Genomic DNA, 17,402 nt, shown 5'->3' with positions numbered 1-17,402 from the left:
CAATCACTATCGTCTCATAAAAATACCACCCGTCCCGTCTCTTTTCCTCTCCAATCATCCGATTCCAACGGTGGAGATTCAGATATGGGTTTCGCTGCCGGAATAAGCAGCCTTGTTTTTTTGGCTCTCACCACTGCCCCGGCTGGTTTGGCTACTCCGGTTCAAACCTCGAGCCCAGTGGTTGATTTAGACTACGCCACCTACCAGGGTTACTATGACAACACCTACGACCTCAATGTCTTCAAGGGGTAAGAACATACCGTATTAGGCTTAACGAGCGTGTTTTTTTATATTTACTTATTGTCTGAAGGATTCGATATGCAGCCCCTCCTGTTGGAAAGCTGCGATGGCAACCGCCTCAGTCCCCTGCAGTGAACAAGACTTCCATTCAATCTGCCACTGAACAGCCTCCACTCTGCCCACAGTCCGGTGCTGCACAGCTTCCAGAATTGTATGGCTTCGGTTCAGCCCTGGGCAATGAGGACTGTTTGTTCTTGAATTTGTATGCTCCGCCCGGAGCCAAAGATCTCCCTGTTCTCCTTTGGATTCGTAAGTCTACGCACAAGTCAAAATAAAAAAGATTTGACCGAAAGAACATATTCTAAGCCTTCATAGATGGTGGTGGATATGGGCTTTTCGGGGCCGAATACGACCCCAGTGAATGGATCGCCACAAACGAGAACGGGTTTATTGCAGTCATGATTCAGTACAGACTGGGTGCCTTTGGCTTTTTGTCCTCGGAAGGAGTGCACAAGTATGGCAAGGCCAATGCAGGCCTGCTTGATATGCGTTTCGCCCTCGAATGGGTCCAGGAGAATATCGAAAAGTTCGGCGGTAATGCCTCCCGCGTCACGATCGCTGGCGAGTCTTCTGGAGCAGGCTCGGTGCTGCTACAATCAATTGCTTATGGTGGTCGCGAGGACCACTTATTCAATAATGTAAAGTTACAGCGCTATGAAATCTGAGACAGTCTGGCTAACTTGCATAGGTTATTGCCGCCAGCCCTTATACCACTGACTTGCACCAGTACGATGGTAAAGTGCCGACAGGTCACTATCAGGATTTTGCCGCACGAGCAGGGTGTTACAATGGTGGCAATGTATCCGAGGCAGCCGTATTCGACTGCCTTGTCAATGCTGACACCGATACTTTGCAATACGCCAGTGCAAATGTCTCCATTTCAGGAGCATGGGGTACCTGGGCCTTCCTGCCTGTGGTAGATGGCGATTTCATCCAGGAGCTTCCATCCAAGCAATTATACACGAAGAAAGTGAGCGGCAAGCGCGTTCTATCTGGGGTAAGTCCATTGATCATACCAACACGTAGGTTTGTTTATGCTAAGTCCTCCAGAACAATGCCAATGAAGGTGTCCCGCTTAGCCCGCCATTTGTGAACACCACTGCTAGCTTCCTGAGCTATGTCAAGTCTACTTTCCCTTTGTTCTCCCGCAGTGACTATTCCCGCCTGCTGGATATCTACGGTTTCCGAAACAGCTCTCCCCAAGACACTGCTCCCCGATACGATACACTAGGCGACCATGGCCAGAATGCTCTGAACCAATCGGAAATGGCAACCGGTCTTCAGCAGACAGTCTTCGACATATACGCCGAATCAGCCTTCGACTGCCCCTCATACTGGCTTGCGGATGCTTTTGCTGGAAAAAATACCACGGAGAGCTGGAAATATCAATACTCTGTGACCCCTGGGTACCATGGGGCAGATCTGTCCGCATACTTCTCTGTTGGGGCGACTACGCCCACTCCCGGTTTGATCCATGCATTCCAGAAGATTTGGGGCAATTTCATCATCAATGACACCCCGATAATATCCATCGTCGATGCAAAGGGTGGTGCAGACAATTCTACCGTACCTGAGAGTGCGAACGGAGATATCTCCTGGCCAAGGTGGAATAGCAACTCTCCCGTGTTGATGAATTTGAACACCACGGGTGGAACAACGGTCTACGAGAAAGTTACTGATAACCTCTCTTACTGGATTCGGGAAGGACCTGGCGTCACGAATGAGTTCAGCCTGGCAGATGCGTCGAAGTGGGAAGGTGGCCGTGGTGAGCGCTGTGAGTTCTGGAGAAGTGTTGGCCCACGCGTGCCAGCATAAGCCATTTAGTGCCTTTTTTTTATTTGGAATTAGGCTGTAAATATCCCAAGAATTGAAGTACAAGCATTTTGTATAGTAATATTGCACATGAGTTTTCATAGACTTTCTAGTTCAGAAGAAAATATATGAACGACGTCATAGTTCGCGGCTGGTCATTCTAAACAGACATTTACAGGTATGTAAAAAGACGCACGAGAAAGCATGAATTCATTCTGTTCGTTCTATCCATCAACCAAGCTGGGAAATCGGAACCTTCGACCACCAAAATTCTGTCTGTTCTCTTGCCCAATCATCTGCGACACATTTCGCAGGAGGAGCAACATTACCTCCGATCAACTCCTCATTCCCCTCTCCAAAGATCAAAACTTGTGTATCCGCCGGCTGGAAGGGCTTCCACTCCGGTCTTTGTCCATATCGACCAGACACGGCGTTAGGATCACCGGTTGTAATGAAACTAGTCAAGTAGGCATGAAGTGTGCCAGACAGCTCTTTCTGGGATTCTGAAATTCCCGTGATAGCACTGTTAAAGGTCTCATAGTACATATTATCGGCATGGTTTGCTCGACCGACGACCGTCCTAGGTAGCGCCCAGTGATAAAGGTAAACGGGAACACCTTCCGATGACGCAAATTGTGCTGTCTGGCGGACCGGTGCCACATACGCATAGTGTCCGTAGGCGGCTTCAATCCGTTTATATTGAGGTCCGAGACCCTCGCCCTGTCTGTCTTCAATATAGGGTGATGTGGGATCAACGGCGGGGTCAGGATAGAGCTTCTCGATTGTGTCGAGATCAGACGGCGAGAGCTCGGGCAGAAGACTGTGCCAGAACTCGCGGAACTGGGAGGCGTCCGACATTTTCTTGTCGACGTACATTGTTCCCTCGTTGCTGTTGAATCCGGTCATTATGGGTACTTTATTCCAGACTTTTGACTCCCATGCCTCGAGGGGCTTGCGAGGGATAATGTCCCCGTCAATCACGGGCTGGAATGCCCACCGCAGGGAAGGGTTGTACTTGTCGAAAACAGCCGTTTGAGCATTTGTTACAGTCAGGCTGGGGAGTGAACGTAGGAATGGAAAGATTTCAGCATCGGCTAGACCGGGTGGGCAACCGACTTCTTGGAGGAAGTCTGTAAACTGGTCCTCGTGGACCTTGGCGTTATATGGGCGAACAGCACGGGAAGTTGGTGCTCCAGACTCGATAATGACACGATGGAACAATGGTGATTTGTGCTCGTCGTAATTAAGGAGGTGGTGGCCAATCTAGATTTTGGTCAGAATAAATATTACAGAAATCAGCAATTGGGAGATTCACTGAATGCGCGCCCGCAGAAAGACCAAACAAAGTGACGTTGGCAGGATCACCGCCAAAATTGGCGATGTTCTCTTGGACCCATTGCAATAAAAGCAGCTGATCACGCAATCCGAGATTCAGCAATCCCTCCTTCTGCGACAAACTCGAAGGCAGGAATCCAAGAGCTCCAATGCGATAACCAAAGCTCACGGCAACGAAGGGGTGTTCCGACCACGCCACCATGGACGCAGTATTGTGCATAGTTGCCGCTCCTCGATTGAAAGCACCGCCGTGGATATAGACCGCGACAGGGAGCTTGCGCCCATCATTGCTGCCAGCCGGTCGAAAGATGTTCGCCGTCAAGCAGTCTTCACTCTGTACGAGCTTCGGTCCTCCGGAGAGAAGTGCCTTTCCAGGAGCCGCGGGGCCATACTTGGACGCATCAATGGTATCTGATGAGCTCGGAACTTTGATTGCTGGTCTGAAGCGTCGATCGCCTACAGGAGGGAGGGCATACGGGACTCCCAAGAAGGCGTCGACGGGTTGGGGGAAAGTGTCTTTGAGTTGGGTTCCTATTACGTGGCCTTGCGCCAAGGTGACGGAGGGGGACTTGGCATCAGCAGTCATGATTGTATCACGGTTCAGTGGTAAATCAACGAAGAGAAATCCCGAGAGATAAGAGCTGGGGTCGGGAGCAAGATATAGCACCGCGGGCGTGGTCGCTATCTCTCCGGGATTCAAAAGTAGCGCCGAAGTCATACCGTGTGGGGGCTATCTTGGTGGAGCCGAAGGTAAATACGTATAGCATCGTGGGGATCGCTATCTCCCCGGTCGAAAGTAGCTAGGTTATACCGTGCGGGGGAAAACCCCAAAGATAACGGAAAATTATGACCGAAGGATTCGAGGGATATATATGGCTCCCTGATATCTTTTTGTTTACTATTACTCATTACTCATTGAATGGCGAGCATGGAGATCGACAAGAAATCACCCGTGGACGATACGATCGACGAGAAGGATGTGCAAATTGGCACTATAACGGATCTCGATGAAGGAGAGGTCTTCCTCCGCCAACATGGCTTCAACCAAGAGGCCATCCAGGCACTCCTGGATGACGAGCCACGCAACAAGGCATTGGTCCGCAAAGTAGATCTTGTTTTGTTACCTTTACTTTCTGGAACGTATATGCTTCAATATATCGACAAATCAGCACTCGCCTACTCTGCCGTATTCGACCTTCTCTCTTCGACACATATGTCAAGCAACCAATACAGCTGGCTCGCCAGTATCTTTTATTTTGCATATCTCGTCGCCGAATACCCATGGAATATCCTGGCACAGAAGACAAAGCTTGCCAAAGTCGTCTCTGGGAACATTATTGCCTGGGGAGCCATGCTCATGATTACTGCCGCCTGCTCCTCCTTCACTGGAATGGCTATCTGCCGCTTTCTTCTGGGAGTCTTCGAAGCCCCCATCACCCCATGCTTTATGATGATGATCGGAATGTGGTACACACGTGCTCAGCAACCGTTCCGTGCCGGTGTCTTCTACAGCTGCAACGGACTGGGAGCTATGGTAGGTGGAATTCTCACATATGGAATTGGACAAATCGACACCATTGCTGTATGGAGAGCGATTTACCTCATTCTGGGCGGCATTACCCTCGTCTGGGGAGTCGTGATGCTCCTCTTCCTCCCGGATGACGTTATCTCATCGAAGCGTTTCAGCCTGGACGAAAAGGCCCTCCTCATTGGCCGCGGTCGACTCGGCCAGACCGGTATCATCAATCACCAGATCAAATGGCATCAGATCCGTGAAGCTTTCATTGATCCACAAGTTTGGATCTTGTTCTTCTTCACTCTTCTGAACGAGGTCGTAAATGGTGGGATCGCGAGCTTCGGCAAACTAATTATCAGGGGGTTGACCAATGACTCGGCCACTGCTATCGCGCTGGGTATTCCCTTTGGAGGATTCCAGATCTTTTACGTCCTAGGAGGAACATATCTCGCATCTCGAATCAAAAACTTCCGAACTGTCATCATGTTCATTTACTTGATGCCGACTGTCATCGGCGCCAGTCTCCTATGGAAGCTGGACCATCAGACATACAAGGTCGGCGTGTTGTGTGGTTATTATATCATCGGTGCCTACGTCTGCTCTTTGGTACTGGCTTTGCAGATGCCGGCGACAAACCTGGGTGGTTATACAAAACGTACAACCAGTATTGCCTTCGTTTTCTTTGCGTACTGCGCTGGCAATATCATTGGACCCCACGCGTTTCTGGCAAAGGAGGCGCCCGTATACCAGACCGGAGTCAAGCTCATCCTGGCATGCTCGTCTGCACAAGCTGCTTTGGCCGTTTTGCTGCGGTTTGTGCTGGCTCGCAGAAACAAGCTGCGAGATGCTGCCGCTTCTGCTGTGGGCCATATCGAGTCATCTGTCGACCAGAGTGCTGGGGCAGATCTAACTGATTTCGAGGTTAGTGACTGCATATCATTGTTCCTTTCTGCGATCTTTTCACTAACCAGTTAACAGAACCCAAACTTCCGATACGTTCTTTGAAATATAGCTTTCAGATCATTGCTTCTAATTGTATGTTGTCGTGTTATAAACATTCCTGCTTTAGCTATCCCTAGGCTGTTACGTAGGGATCGTAGGACGGTGCTAAACGACCGTTGCCGAAAAGGCGAATTGAGACCCAATGCCACAGCACTCACCAACTGTAATTTTGTCATCGTTTAAATAGCATCGGGACTGCCTAGGTATATAAAACCAGTTCCGATATGGCGTTGAACAAACTTCTTCAAGACGTTATCTTCGCATTCCCATTCATTCCGACCGTGCTCACCCTCTTGGCCTCCGCAAAAGCCCTCCCACAAGCTCTCACACTATGGGCAATGAGCACTAAAAACATTAGAACAGTTCACTGACCAACTCTGAAGAAACGACAGAATGAAAAAAACCTACTTACAAATCGGAATAACAATCCAAAACCCGTTCAACAGCACAAAATACTCATAGAAGTAATATCCCTCGGGCCTAGAGTACTCAACCCCGTAGACCAGAAAGTCAAACGCACAGGTCCAGTAGTACAGTACATCCCCGTACAGCTGTCCATTGGAGATGTTAATCTGCAGCGGGTGCCGGAATGGATTATCCGTGACAATGAAAGACGCAAAGACGAATGATAACGGGCCCCAGAACCAGGCGGTAATGGACTCCATGGACATGACGAAGGCGTGCGAAGTGAGATACCGCGAATCAGACATGGAGTATTCTTTCCATAGTTGCGCGAGGAGTTGCTGGGAGCCCGGAAGGGTGGCGAAGTTTAGGGCATAGTAGCCTTCGAGGATGAGGTGGATAGAGCCTCCTGGTTGTTTGTTAGTACTGGGGGTGCATAGATGGAGGAAGGGAAGACATTCATAAGGTAAACCAGAGAATAATGGAGAGTTCAGCGACCGTAATGCGAGGGTTTACATTTGTCGCGACAGTTTTGGCGGCTGTTAAAACGATTATGCAGGTGACAGCGAATGTTGAGACCAGCGCTAGGGTGCTTCATTCGTTAGGGACGATGAAATTGAGAAAAGATATGCCGGCCCAAGAATTTCCGAGTCTTCAGGATGTTCTTTACCAGAATGTTATCTCTAAATGCTGGAGGTCAAAATACTCCGCTAATATGCTGAAGCGAGATATCCTCCGCCATAAACTCTCGTCTCGTGACTGGAAACCATCTCCTCAGTTTCTCTTAGATTCTACTTTAGCTATGATTGGCATGGGTTATACTATTATTTGTATATTTGGAAGACGGAGGATGTGGTGAATGCACACATGCCGGTGGTGCTTATCAAAGTTCAGAACCTGTAGACCGGTGCCGTGGGTCAGCAGCCCCCACGCGACCAGTCTTATATCCAGCGCCCACTATTATACCACTTGTGTTATTTCTAGTGTGAATTTTCTTGCTATTCAAAAGAGCAGCTCGCAATAAATACTATACTGACATTTTGAAAACTCAGCAGCAATGATTTTTGACGGGATGGGCCAGCGCAAGGACCCAAGTTATACTTGGAACTTCGGCAGAAAATGGTGGTCCCACCTACCATCATGTCTACCCTGTGCTTCTTCTATCAACGAGGTCTGGATTAATGGGGAAGGACCGTCACGTCGCGAAATAAAGGATGAGCAAGAGTGGTGGAAGACATATGACGATCGTGCGAAGAAACATATACTCGTCCCGTCCGCTGAGGTCGAAAAGACAGTTTTCCATAAGCATCCCCCGATATGGAAAGCTCTCTACCGCGGAAGTGAGTATATCCCAGAGAAACTTGGCATGATCATTTGACTGAATCAGCCTAGTTCTAGTAGAAGCGGATCAACGGCATCGCCTCACAGGCATCACCGTCTTCGATGGAGGTTGGGGAGTTCACAATTTTCCGCGCAGCCCAAACCAAGCACGAATATGGAGTCAATTGGATGATATCTTCATGCCAAAGTATACTGCGAATCTACTGGGAGAGCTTGGCGCAGCACGAGTCAGTCCAGAAGGACCGGACCCTTATTAGCTACCAGAAGAACGGCCTGGGTATCTGGTCCATGCCCATTGTTGAGCGCTATTCGGCCAGTTGATCGAAGGAGGCATTACGCGCATCGAGGCAAACCTCGACATCTTTGTACAGGCGGCGCAACACTTTTGGCAAAAAGATAGATTGCGAGACACGCAAGACTTTCGCACCCGATGGTCTGAAATGCCATCAGATTCAGATTCCCCCGGCCAATCTGATTCTGAGATAAAAAGAGCGCTTCGTAATCTGCGCGAAATCTGCCAGAATCCACTGTCTGTGCTGAAGCTTGCAGAGGCCATCCAGCGAAATCAGATAAGGAGGAAAGTACACGTACACACCGGATTCCGTAACTTTCCACTAGATCTCGCGATGCTGATAATTGACACAGTATGTCCGGCTGAATATACCGCGATCGAGATCTAAAATGCTCGCAATTTGCTCGAGGCCTTCCAATAGACTTTACCGGATAGGTACTGACAAAAGCGATGCGATTGCAGCCTGCTTTTCGAGGTCAAGAAGTTCAAGAAGACCAAAACAGAGGTGAATTGGCAGGGTCTTGGGCTAGATCTGGTCAGCCTTCTTGTCGAAGACGAATTCACTAGTTGCCTGGCCTGAGAGCGCGTCCTTTCATATATGGACCATATTAAGAGGAGATTTATCGAATTACTGTAATAAAATAACTCGATTTGCTGTACTGCCCGGGTTCTCACCTATTCAGGTGGAAATGAAGATCAGCCTTGGTGTGTAGAAGAAGTAGAATAATAGATAGAATTATGAAAAGAATCTATTCTTGTCTTGGATATATATACATGCCAGAAACACCTGGGCACTGCAATCAGTTCTATCATCACCTGGGCAGAAGTTGATATATCCACAGCAAAAGACGTCAAGGGGACCGACCGAACGTAAGAGATAGACCAAAAGGAAATTGAACTAAAAAACCATGTCACAAACATTATCACCATCAACCACACATTGGCACGTCATTGCATTCACCCAAAATAATTAGTGCTTCTCCGGGACTTCCTCAACCTCCTGTCTATTGTCACTGCTGCTGAGACCAAGCTCGCTCTTCTCATCTCTAGTATGATCGATGGAACTCAAGCCCAGCTCACGAGATTGTTGAGCGATCTCTTCGAAGTTGAGTTTGGGCATGGCATTGGCGACCCGCCACGGCATCTTTCCTTCTACATGGGCTCTGGCGTAGATAATATCGACCTCCTCAAGCTCACGACCGGCAGTTTCAACGTAGAAGAAGAAGCCGAAGATCAGACCGATGAAGTTGAACAGTGCGAAGAACAGATAGACACCCCAAGGGCTCTGAGCAGCGAAAAGGGGCGTGAACATGACGACGGCAAAGTTGCAAATCCAGTTGGTGCAGGTTGAGGCCGACGCGCCGATAGTACGGGTACGGAGGGGGTTGATTTCCGGAGGGTAGATCCAAGGCAGGGGAAGGATAGTAAATGCGAAGAAAGTGATGAAAAGGAAGATACCAACGGCAGCACCCTTGGCGTTCGACTCGTTTTGCTCGATCAAGCAAGCAAACGTGATAACGAAACTGAGTCCCTGACCTAGGAAACCAATCAAGTATAGGTTACGACGGCCGACTCTTTCAATCATAAAGAAGGAGGGGATGGTCGCAAGGGCATAAACGGAAGCAAAAACACCGCCCATGATTAGAGACAGATATTTTTCCATACCCAAATTCTCTTGGAAAAGTAGCGTTGAATAGTAGATAGCAGCGTTGCAGCCGGTGAACTGCTGGAAGAATTGACCGGAACAGCCAATAAGAAGACGTTGGAGTTCCTGGGTCTTGCCGAAGGTAAAGACTGTCTTCCAGCCGGATTGAGCGGCTTTCGATGATTCTACGTCCGCCTTGAGGAAATTGAAATCGTGGAGCACCAAATCGGAATCTGGAGAGGAGCCCTTAAGCTTGCCAAGAACCACACAGGCCTCGTTGTCAAGCCCTCTGTTCACAAACCACGACGGAGAATCCGGGAGCATAGCGGCGCCGATAACCACGACCAGAGCAAAGAAGATCTGGAGTGCGACGGGGAATCGCCACTGGACGCTGTCTCCGGCGTGCGAAAGACCGAAGACCACCCAGTAAGCGATAAAGGTACCACCAGCAATCATTGCACCCTCGAAGCAGACAAGGAAACCGCGGTTGTGTGCGCCGGAGCATTCTGACTGCCAGACCGGGATCGTGGCCGTGTTCATGCCATTTCCAATACCTGACACAACACGGCCGATGACGAACTGACCGACCTCCCAATGACCAGTAAAGCAGACTGTTGTTATCAATGCACCGATGATGAGGACACTGCCGCCCATACAGATCACACGGGTACGGCCGAAGCTCTCACCGAAGAACATGGAGAACAACGCGCCGAAGAAGCATCCAATCTCATAGCAGGATGTGACAGCACCGCGGATGACTTCGACGTAGAAGCTTTCGGAAGGAGTTGCATTGTCGGGTTTTTCGAGGATTGGGAACGACTTGACAAACTCGTCGCCGTTGAGGAGACCGGCCATCATGCCCTGGTTGTATCCGAAGAGCGAGAAACCCACGACAGCGACGAAGGTGATGCTCACCCGGAGCGATCGACCACTCAGGCCACTGGTGGTTGTCCACATATTGGCGGTACAGACAAATCAAGGGCCGTCCGTTTGCGCGGAGATAAAAAAAAGTTGGGGAAAAAGTGGTAAGGAAAGAAAAGATATTGAGACGGCGGAATCGGGAGTCTTATAGCAAACTTCTCCACGGGGGCTGCAACGGATATGGTAAATTGAAAATCGGACTTATACTACGTCCTTGGCCGATCCGAAACGGGAAAGTCCAGCGAGGGCGCGTTCCCGATGCGGAGAGACGCGGGGGAATCTTTCCGCTTGGCACTTGGCGGGGACACTTGGTGGGGGCACTTGGCGCACTTGGCGGGGGTCCACGAGTCTGGGCACGGATGACTAATTTTGAAAACGGCATGCCGCGGGGCCCATTCCTGTGTCTAATGCAGTAACATCAATAGCGCTATGCCTTTTTCATCGCTTTCTACCATGGCGAAATGCACCCAGGTAATTTCAAATGGTTCTGCCTCGCACGTTCTCCATGCTATGCATGTTTGCATCCTACTATTGCCGTGTACCTGATCCCGCCAAGGCCGTTCCACCCAACATGACGTCGCAAGCTTTTCGCCCCATCATGACGTAAATTCTTCTTTCGCCAAGTGCTTTAATGTATGCTAGACAAGGCTCGCCCAGTTATGTATCAGGGTCCCGACCAATTATATCCAGATCCGTTGCGCCGCGGCACATGGCACACGGACCGCTGCAATCTCGGCTAAATGCTTTTGTCAAACCCGGCTTTCCGATTAGGCTGTAGAAGGGTCGTAAGTGGCATCGGGACCGACTCGGCATCTCCGTAAGGTGTTGCGTGGGTGGCTTGTTGTGATCGGGTTTATGGATCTGTGTTGAACAGATGATTTCCGGGGAATAGTTAGTCAAGGATTCTGGGTTTCTGGGGGTTATCCCCTAGCCAATCCGTTACCAACCGGCTGATATATCCGTGTTTTATAACTAGTGTAAGAACTCTTTAGTTTTGCTTAAAAATCTTAAGTCTCGGCTTCAGTATTCTCCCCACGCCAAGGACTGCAAGATCACCAATCCGGCCCCTTTTCATCTCGCGTACTAGTTCTGATAGTGGCATGGCATGGTTGGATGCAATTTCCGTGGACAGCTGAATACTACCATCTGAGGGTCTGAGGGCTTTCCGGTAACACGGACTGATTTAGTTGTCATCAGATTACAGTTATTGATAGAAAATGGTTAACCTTTGACAAGCAATGCGGTATTAGAAGCAAGCCAAGCTTACGCCGTACAGCCACAACATATGTTAGCGTAAATATCAGTACTCGCCTTACTTTCCAAATTGTGTGGTCCGTTACAAGCTCGGCTTTGTTTCTTTTGCATTCGATATGGACTACAAAATAAAAAATGTAGACCAGACGGTGGCTCGGTGTACTGAATAAAAAAACTGTAACATATCGAAGCCTTTGACTGCAACCCCAAGGGCGTTCAGCAGTGGTACATTTATAATAAGTTCCAATTTTCGGATAATGAAAGCCGCGCTGGTCACGACTCGCCCGCCGTGGGACCTTGCGGGTGTTGGCATCATGAACAAGTAACTTCTGGTCAAGGGTCAGACGAGGCAGCAGCTGAGAAGCTACATGTTGAGGACCTGCTGCGTAGCGCGCTTGTCTATAGGGTAGACATGTGATAGTCACGCGACCAATTAGAATTTGAGCAGGGGCAAGTCAGTACAACGGAGAAAGAGTCAAAATGCCTGGTTTTTGTAGTACTCGTAGGTACATAAGAGCAAAGAGAAACGGGGTCCGGAGTTCTCCGTAAACCGAGTGAAACTAGCGTCGTTTGCCTGAGGGCGCTGACTAGCGCGCCAAGCATGCCAAGCATGCCCAGGTGACGGAAGTGGCGGGGCTCGGGTGCCTGAGTGAATAATAAAAATGCCTCACCAGAGGACGGAGGTGAGAAACGTCGGAAAATCAAGACTCTCTAGAACCATGGGGACGAGGACAAAGCGATTAGCCTCATGTCTCACGTCATTGCAAAGCCGATACGGCGTACGCGGGAATGACGTATATCGAATTCCGTCGGCGGAACGAAAGTATACTAAACGATGTGGCCATGCTCAGATTGTCCCTGACCTACTCTGGACATGTCACCGGCGCTTGCATTCTATTACTAAAATTGCGGGTTATAACTAGGGTCAAACATCCGAAAGAAAGCGAGAAACAATGTCTCCATAATTCATGCTGTAGACTTAGTCAACTATTCTATTTTCCTTGCCCTTAATACAACTCGCAACTTCAAGTTGAAAGGAGCTACCTCAGCTGCAACGCCGGTGATGGGAGTTACTATAGCCGCTCTCGGATTTTATCAGACTCTTAGGCTGGTTCTTTCAAATGACCCAACCATGATCTGCCACTTTTTTACTTAAACGAGATAGCGGCTCATAGTTTCAAGAAAATTCGGAACCAAGTTATATTAGCAAGCTATTTGAGCAACCAGGAGCCGTAGACGCAAGCGCAATCAATCGAACAGATCAGGGCTTGGTGCCGGCTCTAGGTGAGTCGTTTGATAGAAGGAGTCAGTCGTGTAGGCCAACCGATGTCATTCTCATGTACGGCGCGGTCTCTTTTAACTCCCAAATATCTTCTGCGATCTTGTCTGGGCGGTCCATGATTTGTTTAGATTTATCACCACTCCTCGGGTGGAACCCAGAAATATTCTGGCAACGGGTGTGAAGTGAATACCGTTCTCGGCGTAAGTCATAACCAAATCTGTCCGCATGTACAGTCAACCCGTACGTTCGTGGATTGTGGTCGTCATTTGCCGTCGTACATAGGCTGGATTGTCGCACGGTCTTCCCTTCGATCGCACCGGCCCATATGTATACGAGCGCACTGGCTGGACGTTGATAGAGCGTGCGGAGGATGTGCGCTCTGCTACGATTGAATGGGCATTGAGTAGCAAGGCATCGATGGTCCACCCTACACTGGCTTCCGTGGAGGGCGATCAATTCAATGCTTCATCAATCAGCTTCAGATACTCCACTGCAACATGTTAGTTCTATAATACCTTGATCTTCAGAACACCATACCTAGGAGCTGTGGGAGAAATAGGAGTAACCTGCTCAAGCTCTTTGTTTCTTTGTCTCTTTGGTCTAGACGAAGTTTCAACGCCTTCTCGACATCTTTGATTTCAAAGCTGGAAATGGCGGCATGAAGTTCTGCGGCAGAGATATAAGCGAGGGTGTCGAGCGAAACGGCCCGACTCATGGCGCATCAAATGTCGTGCCTACTCCTGAAATGGGAGTGGCCCGGATAGTAGGTAGGGCAAGGTGCCGGCGTGGCGTTGGCACGGTATCTGTCGGGGCTGGAGAATGCTCAGGCGGGGGAATAGCGACTAGTATTATCTCCTCGGCAAGGTCGGGTTCAAGATTGGGTACAGTCTCGTACTCGACTTCCAGGTCCGTGGCTCTACCCAATCTTGAACCCGACCTCGACGAGGAGACGGCACTTCGGAACATAGTACTAGGCGCTATGCCCTCGAGTCCTCGACAGATACCGTGCCAACGCCACGCCGGTACCTCAGTCAGTTGATCACATGAGAGGATTAGATGTAACATACTTGCAAGAGAGAAGAATTCAGAATAACCAAGATGGAGAGAAAGAAGAAGCAAGTTGCAAACGTGGGAAGCAGCTTGTTGATATAGCTGTCTCTTTGCAAATATTGAAAACCTCTGAACATCTCGCTTAGCCTGTGGCAAACAATAACAATCGGATGAAGTAATGCAAATAGCAAGCAAGTCAGCAAACATGAAGCATGATAGCGATCTATCGCGGATAGTGAGTCACACCTGATGAGGCGTATAGATTTGATCAATAGCATACATGAAGGGTTGCAAGGTCCGATAATATACGAAGGGGATTGTTATAACTTATAGGGACCCCCCTCTGCATTATTCCGCCTGATTCCGCTTGATTCCGCCTTGATTCCGCCTCGATTCCGCCTGATTCCGCCTTACGCATAAGGCATCAATTTAATTCTGCGAGACTGAGTCAAAAAAACCTACATTTTGATCAGGAAAAAACGTGTATTTTGTCTCATAACTACATGCCTTAATCCCTTGATGATGATAAAGCAATTTTTGAAGTAGTTTTTGAAGTAGTTTTTGAAGTAGTTTTTGAAGTAGTTGACGACGTAGTTGATGTGGTAAAAGTGACTTAATTTTGTTAGTGTTTACATACAAATTGTAGGTATCTACCGTCTTACTAGGGAAACACTAAGGCGGTGTATCAGGCATTAACCATTCCCAAATAGGAAAGGGGGTGGTATGACGTGAATCGTAACAGGGTGGGAGCACTAGTCCCCCAGGTATATAATTAAGACTCGATGGCCTCGAAGACGATCAATCATCCTTTAAGTCGAATATTCCATTGATCGCTAACCCTAAAGCAACCTCCAAACCGCAATTTCCATCTACTCATCATCGCGGATATCGATGACCGTCTGCTTCCATTTGCGAGCCGGAACATGGCGCCGGAACAGAATGTCAATCTCACGGAAGGATCTGTGCTTCATCTCTGGAACCCAAATCCAAGACATGACAGTGCAGAAAAAGGCGGTACCAGCCCAGATGTAGCCGCTCTTGCCGCCCAGATTCCACTTATCAGTGTTGAGCATGTAGCTGGCAAGGAAGATGCAAGGAATATTGACCAAGTAGTATGCACCTCGTCCAACACCGGTTGTCAGTGGTCTAAGACGAACGGAAGATGTCTCCCCGATGATAACCCATGAGGCAGGCGCGGGTCCCAAACAGAACAGGACAGAGACGATCAAGCCAAGCGACGCTTGCGCATTGCTAGCCGCGTTACTAGTGCCAACTGAAGCCGCAATACCGAGCGCGACTAAGAATGCGCAGTTGATGAATTGACCATAAACATAGATGGTGCGTCGGCCGAGGTATGTAGTGAGGATCCAAGAGAGCATGACCATGATCCACTGGAGGGCAGAAGTGATGAGACCAAGTGCAAATGCGGTGTTGTCTACCATGCCGGCCTCTGAGCTGGTGTTAGTATGCCATGAAGCTGCAGGAAATGGCTGGACTCACGTTTGAAAAAGTAAACCGCTTGGTTGGCAATCAGATTGCCTGTCAGATTCTGAGATGCGTATACACCGCACACTATCAATGTGCGGTAGCGATCGGTACCTTTCCACAGTTCAATAAGACTGGGCTTCTTCTCAGTCTTCTCGAGTTCAATCGTGCGACGCATCATTGCGACTGCGTCAGCGGGATTATCATTTGCACTCGCGCGTCCAAGGCGTTTGATGGCCTTCTCTGCCTCAGCCAGACGGCCCTTTCGTACGAGCCACCAGGGTGATTCAGGTGCGAGGAAGAGTAGGATAGCGAGGGGAGTAGGAAAAATCCACTGGATTGCAATGGGAACTCTGGGATCAGTGTTAGTACAGTGCTCCTCTATGGCATCTATGGGAGCGGACGAACCTGTACGCTGACGAGTCATTCTTGGATTGGTAGTGGTAAGTGATACCGCCGACTATGATCGACCCAACCGCCCAGAACATTTGCAACATCTGTGTCGCTGGAGCTCTCAATCTCATTGGCACAATTTCGGCACAGTAGGCGGGTGCATTGGCGATAAAAATGCCCCACGGGATGCCTTCCAGGATCTGGGACGCGAAAAACATACCCTGGCTGTTGGCGAAGAAGAAGATGAAGATGAAGCCGTTCAAGAACATGAGACCACCAATGGTGGCCCATCGATATCCAATCCAACTGGTAATGGGACCTGCCATGAACACACCGATGAAGGCACCGATTGGCCCGCTACACTGGAATGCTGACTGCCATGAAGCTTCGATAATCCACTCGTTTGTTTTTTCGCTGTATACACCAAAATCCTCGGCGAATTGAGCTGTCGCTATAAACTGTCCCATCAAGAAGACACAGTATGATTCCATGATCTATTTCAACGTTACGGAAATGATCTGCCTATCTCGAGCAGGAACTTACAATGGTGCATGACATCACGAATGCCCACCAGCTGGCAGCGGGATAGGCCTTGACAGCCTGAAGCACAGTCATACTATGTTCAAGCACCTCGGCCTCGATGGCGCCCGCTCTGTCGTAGTGGGCCTTCTCACCGACATCGTAGACAAGTCCACCCATGGATGTGGGCTGTCCCTCGATCTCCTCCGCTGAGGTCTGCTTCTCTGTGATGTCGCTATTCATGTTGACGATTTCCGAGAGAAACGGGTGAATGAAAGAGGGGCAGGCATGACAGGGGGTCTCAGATCTTTATACCTGCGGCGACACGCTCGTGATGATGGTCCCGATCTTAGCTCAATTGGGTGAAGCTTGCTCCGGACATTGACCACCTCAACCCGGCAACTCCTTGCATGAGGGTCATTTCCCCGGGCACTACGGTAGCAGCGTCACTTGATTATGCCGGGTTCTTGTCAAGCGAAGTGATCGGACATGGACTAGTCCTGATAGGTAATAGCGGGGAGGAAATATCCTGGTTACTTTGCGGGGTATGCTGAAATGTGGTGGTATACGTCTAGATGTGGCGTTCCATTCGCCGGAGAATATCCTTCTTTGGATCTTAGGGGAGAATCCAGAATCCTCCCTCGCTCAGTGAATGCGAGTCATGTCTGTGTCCCGTCCCAGGTTTTTTTCTTGTTGTCCACTCTAAAGTCCGACCCTCCTGATTCCCTGTCAGGGTAGCCCGGTCATGTCGAGCCTATCATAATGAACGAATAAACCTTGGAATTTAACCGAGGAGCCGGGAGAGGTTAATCGTAAGCGCTAGTTATTTAACCTGAGAATGGGCAAATGATCA

At 49.3% G+C, this 17,402-nt stretch overlaps 7 protein-coding genes across 7 annotated transcripts; 3 read left to right on the top strand and 4 right to left on the bottom strand.

The window, feature by feature from the left end:
• Window positions 1-84: 84 nt before the first annotated feature.
• LCP9604111_1210 (putative carboxylesterase) lies at window positions 85-2,115 on the top strand (the record flags this gene model as incomplete). The annotated part of the gene is made up of 5 exons (XM_039075827.1): window positions 85-248; window positions 311-549; window positions 616-938; window positions 989-1,297; window positions 1,351-2,115. The coding sequence occupies 5 exons, from the start codon at window positions 85-87 to the stop codon at window positions 2,113-2,115; spliced, it is 1,800 nt and encodes a 599-aa protein (XP_038933758.1).
• Window positions 2,116-2,343: 228 nt separating this feature from the next.
• Window positions 2,344-4,033, bottom strand: LCP9604111_1209 (putative extracellular lipase; the record flags this gene model as incomplete). Its single annotated transcript, XM_039075816.1, has 2 exons — window positions 2,344-3,375; window positions 3,428-4,033. 2 exons carry the CDS (start codon window positions 4,031-4,033, stop codon window positions 2,344-2,346), a joined length of 1,638 nt encoding a protein of 545 aa, XP_038933757.1.
• Window positions 4,034-4,375: 342 nt separating this feature from the next.
• On the top strand, window positions 4,376-5,968 carry LCP9604111_1208 (putative MFS transporter; the record flags this gene model as incomplete). Its single annotated transcript, XM_039075805.1, has 2 exons — window positions 4,376-5,884; window positions 5,942-5,968. The coding sequence occupies 2 exons, from the start codon at window positions 4,376-4,378 to the stop codon at window positions 5,966-5,968; spliced, it is 1,536 nt and encodes a 511-aa protein (XP_038933756.1).
• Window positions 5,969-7,424: 1,456 nt separating this feature from the next.
• Window positions 7,425-7,965, top strand: LCP9604111_1207 (uncharacterized protein; the record flags this gene model as incomplete). Its single annotated transcript, XM_039075794.1, has 2 exons — window positions 7,425-7,707; window positions 7,760-7,965. 2 exons carry the CDS (start codon window positions 7,425-7,427, stop codon window positions 7,963-7,965), a joined length of 489 nt encoding a protein of 162 aa, XP_038933755.1.
• Window positions 7,966-8,970: 1,005 nt separating this feature from the next.
• On the bottom strand, window positions 8,971-10,602 carry mfsA (glucose-inactivated glycerol proton symporter STL1; the record flags this gene model as incomplete). The annotated part of the gene is made up of 1 exon (XM_039075783.1): window positions 8,971-10,602. One exon carries the CDS (start codon window positions 10,600-10,602, stop codon window positions 8,971-8,973), a length of 1,632 nt encoding a protein of 543 aa, XP_038933754.1.
• Window positions 10,603-13,554: 2,952 nt separating this feature from the next.
• On the bottom strand, window positions 13,555-13,817 carry LCP9604111_1205 (uncharacterized protein; the record flags this gene model as incomplete). The annotated part of the gene is made up of 2 exons (XM_039075772.1): window positions 13,555-13,592; window positions 13,640-13,817. The coding sequence occupies 2 exons, from the start codon at window positions 13,815-13,817 to the stop codon at window positions 13,555-13,557; spliced, it is 216 nt and encodes a 71-aa protein (XP_038933753.1).
• Window positions 13,818-15,021: 1,204 nt separating this feature from the next.
• LCP9604111_1204 (putative MFS maltose transporter) lies at window positions 15,022-16,792 on the bottom strand (the record flags this gene model as incomplete). The annotated part of the gene is made up of 4 exons (XM_039075761.1): window positions 15,022-15,602; window positions 15,653-15,990; window positions 16,046-16,524; window positions 16,574-16,792. 4 exons carry the CDS (start codon window positions 16,790-16,792, stop codon window positions 15,022-15,024), a joined length of 1,617 nt encoding a protein of 538 aa, XP_038933752.1.
• Between the last annotated feature and the right edge of the window lie 610 nt (window positions 16,793-17,402).

The sequence above is a fragment of the Penicillium roqueforti genome (assembly GCF_015533775.1).
Source record: "Penicillium roqueforti strain LCP96 04111 chromosome Unknown scaffold_01, whole genome shotgun sequence".
Taxonomy (NCBI): domain Eukaryota; kingdom Fungi; phylum Ascomycota; class Eurotiomycetes; order Eurotiales; family Aspergillaceae; genus Penicillium; species Penicillium roqueforti.
The sequence above is the reverse complement of the archived record's forward strand: the minus strand, read 5'-3'. Positions and strand labels throughout refer to the sequence as shown.